Below are 7,001 nucleotides of genomic sequence, written 5' to 3' on the forward strand. Positions count from 1 at the left end.
CAAGTGACAAATTCTTTTTCTACATTACTGTTACACTGAACGATATTTAGAGATACAATATGATTCATGAAACCAAATATTCACCAGTGACAGAGCTAAAATGGATTAGAATCAGGCATTTCAGGTAAACATAGGAGAGGTACGTATAGATCAATATGCCTTGCTTCCAATACAACTAGGTACCTACAATTGGATCTTCTTAAATCATAGAAATCAAAGTATGGACCAAGGCATCAGAAGCATTACAAAACATAAATATCAGTGGGCAAATATGCTAAACCAGCAAGCCAAGACCCGGGGAACAAAATGATATAATAAAGCATCTAAACTATTGTTTCATAGATTCCTTTCACATGGTAAAACAGACCTGAGGGATATCCGCAACATCATGTGACTTTTGACTGGTCCACATGACATCACTGGAGGGAGTGTAATAATCTAGACTAGAAGAAAAAGATACAGCAAGAGCATACCTGATACTAGAAAGCTCATTAACATCTTGGCTTAGAATCGATGTGATTGAACGAATAATAGTTTCCGTAGGAAGAATCTCAACAGTCATCACCGTTGCAACGATCCGCGCAAAATCGAAACAAACCTGTTGCACCAAATTGATTAACAGTGTGTCGAAGGTACATAGGTATAACCGAAAACACACACAGGCTCAAGGTTAAATACCAACCTTGTGCAGGGATTCATCCCCATAACAGAGAATAGAACAAGCAGCGGAAACAAATGGCATGGTAACAATCCCTTCAACATGCAGGGTACCATCTGTAAGGCATTTGTTGATGAGTCTAATTAACGAAGTGGCAAATGAACACCATCTCATGTCACCAGACAGATCAATCAGCACACCAGGTCCATTTTTAGGCTGGAACCTCTCTGGGAGGTCACTAAAAATCGCAGTGGACTCCAAAATGTCCGAGAAGGATCCACAGAAGCATTTTAAAAGACATCCACTCTCCGTGTGCTTTGATGCCACATATTGTAGATCTGTTAGATTCAACAAGAAGTTCAATTTCAATCCTCTCTGCACAACCTAACACACTGGAGTACTCAACAAACTGAAACTGCACAACGATAACTAAATAAAGGGAACAGAATCACAGGCCTTCTACTGCAACCATCGCATCCAGGAAGAACTGCCTGTAGGCCTCCCGGTCACCGGTGCGGAGAAGTGAGAGGAGAGACCAAACCGGCTCAAATATAATTGACCTGCAACGGTGAAGAAACCAAACCGAGCGAATGTAAACAACACATAGCATCATTGCCTAAAGATACCCAGCATTACTAGATTCACTTACCTATCAGTTGTTCAAACAGGCAGCATTTTCCCATTCCAACATTCAACCCAAACTAGATGTTTGCTACATCAGCTAAATTCACCCCATGTATTACACGTGGATGCAGTAATACTTGGCAATCGAGTGCTTAAATCCATGTAATTTCCCATGTGGAGAGCGATTGGACTAGGGTTTACAAGGGGGAAAGAGGGGAAGAGCAGAGGAGTGCTTACTGGTAGTCGTGTTCTGCGAACAAGGGGAGGATGCGGCCGATGACGCGGATGACCTCGGCGGGGCGGCCGTTGGAGAAGACCCCGGGGAACCTGGGCGCCGTGTAGTTGAGCAGCCTGAGCACCACCTTGGTCTCCATCTCGGTCGCTGCATCGATGGGTCAATCAATCGCAGAGAATGTGAGCGGCGGCCCAGTCGCCGACGTGACCCGCGCCGGGAGGGGAACGGAGGAGGGAGGGGACGGGCGTACCGGTGGGGGCGGGGAGGACGTGGTCGCGGAGGAGGCTGGGGAGGACCTCGCGGAGCTTGGCCTCGTAGTGGGCGGAGGCCGGGGCGGCGGAGGAGGAGGAGGAGCCCGCGATGAGCGCGCGGAGCTCCTTGATGTGGCCGGCGAAGTTCGACATGGCCGGCGGTGGTCGCCGCCGCCGGAGCCGGAGCGGGAGGGTTCGTCGTCGGCGGCGGCGCCCTTTCCCTCCTTAATTTCGAAACGGGATTCGAGAACTGCTGCCCTTTCTCCCCCTTTCCTTTTCTTCGTCTCTCTCCTTTGGGAGCGTGGTCGCCGTTTGTGTTGGGCCCAATGTAAAGACGGACGATGGATGGATAGCCTCGGCCCGCACACAGCTCTCGACTTTGGGCTGGTTTGAAACTCAAGTTGGGCCGCAAATGTCCTTGTTTTTTCGTCCGGTTTTTGTCTTTTTTTCGCAAAAAAGTTTCATTGCAACCTATTGACATGGGACCCAGTTTTGAAGATCTCAACGCGAGATCTCAACAGTGAAAATAGTTCAAGATTTAGACGCACGGTTTAAGAGATAAAACATTTTGAATAGAATAATCGACAAAAAAATAAAACTCTCAGGTTGCGACAAGTGGAGCACTGCTGCAAAGAGTGCTCTTTAATTAGTGATTTCACAAAGAGGTCTCTATATTTACAATTTTTTTAAATAAATATATTTCAAAAACCACTCTTCGTAAAAACATTTGAAAAATGTTGACCAAGCATCTCAAAAATGTTAAATGTATATAGAGAAGATGTTTATCACGTATACAAAAAATTAAACGTGTGTGAAATAATTAGACCATGTATTTAAGTTAATCAAGCATTTCAAAAAATGTTGAAAAAGTTTTTGAAAAATTTTAAGCAAGCATTTGGAAAATTTTAAATGTGTATAGGAAAAATATTGACCATGTATTATAAAATGATGAAACAAAATTGATCATGAATATAAAAAAATTAATCAAACATTCGAAAAAATATTGAACAAGTGTTTGGAAATTGTTGAATGTGTATAGAAAAAATATTGACGGTGTAGAAAAATAAATGAAATTTTTTATCAGGTATATAAAAATGTTAATCAAGAATTTGAAAAACTATTGAATGGGTATTTGAATAATGTTGATCACACATTTAAAAAGTATTCAATGTGTTTAGAAAAAAATGTTGAGCATGTCTTCAAAAAAGGTTAACATTGCATTTAGTAAATGTTAATCAAGCATTTGAAAAATGTTAAAATATTCATAGAAAAAATGTTGACCATGTATTAGAAAATGTAAATCGTATATTTGAAAAATATTAATCAAGCATTTTAAAAAATAGAAGTGTGTATAGGAAAAATGTTGACCATGTATTGAAATGTTAATCTTGTACTTGAAAACTGTTAATCAAGCATTTGAAAAATATTACAAATGTGTATAGAAAAAATATTGACCATGAATTAAAAATTATAAATTTGTATTGGAAAAATAATAAACATGTATTACAAATCTGTTGTTTAAATATAAAAAAATTGTAGACTGAAAACCAAAAGAAACAAGGGAAACCAAAAAAAATAAACTAAAAAAGAAATAAAATAAACCAAAGAAAAAAATAAAAATAAAACCGAAAAAACAAATGCAAAAATAATGAAAAAACAAAAACCAGAAGAAGAAAATGAAAAGATACAAATGAAAACAAAACAAGCATTGAAACCAAGAAATGTTAAAATCGTATTTGAAAAAAGTTAAATGTGTATTAGGAAAATGTAGAATGAAACCAAAAGAAAGAAATAAAAACCGAGCAAACCCAAAGAAAGAAAAGTAAAATTAAGCCATAGAAACAAATGCAAAAAGAATGAGAAAACGGTGAAAACCGATAAAGAAACAAGGAAAAAAATGTTGAAAACGAAGAATGAAGCGAGAAATCAAAGAAAAAAAAGAAACCAATGAAAATCGAGAAAGAAAGAAAGAAAACCGAAGAAAAAACCGAAAAAGAAGAAAAACTGGTGAAAAATAAAGGAAAAAATTACCAAAAAAACCTGAAAAAATGGAAAAACCAAAGAAAAAACGGCTCTTTACCCTCAATTAGGCCGCGCCCTAGTGTGTACCATGAATTTGACGTTGACTCGCTAGTTAGTAGTGCTTTGACTCAGCCAGGAGATCGGGGATCAAATCTTGGGAGCTCCCCTTTTTCATCCCTCATTTTTTAGAGGTAGGAGATGCACTAATGGGCCGGCCCAGTTGCTTGGCGAGGTGTTACGCCCTTTAGCAAGAGCAACTTCCATCTCGTTTAAGGCGAGATATAGCTCCCCCGCTCACTCATGGGCCATGAGTTACTTTCGTAGTTTTTTGGACTTTAGACTCAAATAATTGTACATGTAATGTAATTGTTCTAAAAAAACATGTAATGGTATGGTAATCGAATATGAATAAAGTTATATAGGTGATTCAGAAAAACTACAAGCACATTGATGAAAGTTGATAGTCGAATATCGAATATGACACACACATTTGTGCGTATTTTAGAAAACAAATGATAAAAGTTGATAATCACCAAGGATAAGTCCATGATTTTTTATGCAAAAATTTGATGACCCCGGGGGCTAGCCACTACCATGCGACATGAGGAGGAAGCGGAGTGTGGACGAAGAGAATTATTGTTTCCAGATACACTTTAGAAAGAGATTGACATGGTTGATCCACCACTCGGGAGTGGCCAGCTCCGATGAGCTTCTATAGCCTCGACAAGTACCGGCCTTTGATTCTTGATCCCATGGGTGATTGAATAAGCATGTCTTGCCAGCCTAGCACCCAGACAAGTACAAAATGGGCATTGACAGCAAGCCCTAGAAGCGGTTGCGTCCCAAACATACAAAGTCACCTATCATAACCTAGTGGAGGTGGTTATTTCTATTATCAGACATGACATAGACGGGTCGAAATTGGAAACCACCTATAGTAATTTGTGGAGGCGGTTGTGATTCTGAAACCACCTATAGTTTGTAAATATTGGAGGCGATTTTAGAATTCAATCCGCTTGTGGTACTTCCACCACCTATTGGCATAATGTAAGACCCCCGCTATGCCATCGCCACGGACTTTCTCCACTCCTACTCGAAGACATGGATCTATTGAGGGCAAGGCCATATGTAGAGCGAGTCTCATGGGTTAGTGCCACCGCCCACCTGCCGCTACTGCCACATCTGTCGCTCTAACATCCAGGTAAGGTATGGGGGTGGGTGTAAGTGTGTGCTAGCCCACCATTGCCTCCGTCACCAAGCCTTGCCGACAACCACATGGAGGAGTCCTTCTCGCCGCATTGGCCAAACCTTGCTACCCAGTGATACGTCTCCAACGTATCTATAATTTTTGATTGTTCCATGCTATTATATTATCAACTTTAGATGTTATATATGCATTTATATGCTATTTTATATGATTTTTGGGACTAACCTATTAACCTAGAGCCCAGTGCCAGTTTCTGTTTTTTTCCTTGTTTTAGAGTATCGCAGAAAAGGAAAATCAAATGGAGTCCAATTGACCTGAAACTTCATGGAACTTATTTTTGGACCAGAAGAAGCCCACGGAGTATCGGAGTTGGACCAGAAGAGTCCCGGGCTGCCGGCCCACGAGGGTGGGGGGCGCGCCCCCTACCTCGTGGACAGCCCGGAGGTCCACCGACGTACTTCTTCCTCCCATATATACCCATATACCCTAAAAACTTCGGAGAGCAGAATAGATCGGGAGTTCCGCCGCCAGAAGCCTCTGTAGCCACCGAAAACCAATCTAGACCCGTTCCGGCACCCTGCCGGAGGGGGAATCCCTCTCCGGTGGCTATCTTCATCATCTTGGTGCTCTCCATGGTGAGGAGGGAGTAGTTCTCCCTCGGGGCTGAGGGTATGTACCAGTAGCTATGTGTTTGATCTCTCTCTCTCTCTCTCGTGTTCTTGAGGTGGCACGATCTTGATGTATCGCGAGCTTTGCTATTATAGTTGGATCTTATGATGTTTCTCCCCCCTCTACTCTCTTGTCATGGATTGAGTTTTCCCTTTGAAGTTATCTTATCGGATTGAGTCTTTAATGATTTGAGAACACTTGATGTATGTCTTGCGTGGGATACCCGTGGTGACTATGGGGTATTCTATTGATCCACTTGATGTATGTTTTGGTGATCAACTTGCGGGTTCCGTGACCTTGGGAATCTATGCATAGGGGTTGGCACACGTTTTCGTCTTGACTCTCCGGTAGAAACTTTGGGGCACTCTTTGAAGTTCTATGTGTTGGTTGAATAGATGAATCTGAGATTGTGTGATGCATATCGTATAATCATGCCCACGGATACTTGAGGTGACATTGGAGTATCTAGGTGACATTAGGGTTTTGGTTGATTTGTGTCTTAAGGTGTTATTCTAGTACGAACTCTAGGGCTGTTTGTGACACTTATAGGAATAGCCCAACGGATTGATTGGAAAGAATAACTTTGAGGTGGTTTTGTACCCTACCATAATCTTTTCGTTTGTTCTCCGCTATTAGTGACTTTGGAGTGACTCTTTGTTGCATGTTGAGGGATAGTTATATGTTCCAATTATGTTATTATTGTGGAGAGGACTTGCACTAGTGAAAGTATGAACCATAGGCCTTGTTTCAACGCATTGCAATACCGTTTACGCTCACTTTTATCATTAGTTACCTTGCTGTTTTTATATTTTCAGATTACAAATATCCATATCTATCATCCATATTGCACTTGTATTACCATCTTTTCACCGAACTAGTGCACCTATACAATTTACCATTGTATTGGGTGTGTTGGGGACACAAGAGACTCTTTGTTATTTGGTCGCAGGGTTGCTTGAGAGAGACCATCTTCATCCTACGCCTCCTATGGATTGATAAACCTTAGGTCATCCACTTGAGGGGAATTTGCTACTGTCCTACAAACCTCTGCACTTGGAGGCCCAACAACGTCTACAAGAAGAAGGTCGTGTAGTAGACATCAAGCTCTTTTCTGGCACCGTTGCCGGGGAGGCTAGGTAAGCGGCACTAACACCCCGTCAACTAAGCTCTTTTCTGGCGCCGTTGCCGGGGAGGTGAGTGCTTGAAGGTATATCTTTAGATCTTGCAATCGAGTATTTTAGATTCTTCTTTTATCACTAGTTTAGTTTATAAAAGAAAATTATAAAAAATGGAATTAAGGGTACCTCATATGCTTCATCTTTTTAATATATATCA

General features: G+C 41.1%; 1 protein-coding gene across 1 annotated transcript in view; it reads right to left on the bottom strand.

Moving 5' to 3' along the window:
• Positions 1 to 1,993, bottom strand: part of LOC119328506 (serine/threonine-protein kinase ATR-like) — an 11,637-nt gene extending 9,644 nt beyond the window's left edge. Inside the window, exons 1-5 of the mRNA XM_037601482.1 lie at positions 1,768 to 1,993; positions 1,520 to 1,664; positions 1,128 to 1,218; positions 683 to 1,033; positions 474 to 598 (exon numbers count right to left, since the gene is read on the bottom strand). Of these exons, the coding sequence (XP_037457379.1) occupies positions 474 to 598; positions 683 to 1,033; positions 1,128 to 1,218; positions 1,520 to 1,664; positions 1,768 to 1,921 (866 nt within the window). The 5' untranslated portion in view covers positions 1,922 to 1,993. The remainder of the gene's footprint in view (positions 1 to 473; positions 599 to 682; positions 1,034 to 1,127; positions 1,219 to 1,519; positions 1,665 to 1,767) is intronic.
• Between the last annotated feature and the right edge of the window lie 5,008 nt (positions 1,994 to 7,001).

This window comes from Triticum dicoccoides, chromosome 7A (assembly GCF_002162155.2).
Source record: "Triticum dicoccoides isolate Atlit2015 ecotype Zavitan chromosome 7A, WEW_v2.0, whole genome shotgun sequence".
NCBI classification, from domain to species: domain Eukaryota; kingdom Viridiplantae; phylum Streptophyta; class Magnoliopsida; order Poales; family Poaceae; genus Triticum; species Triticum dicoccoides.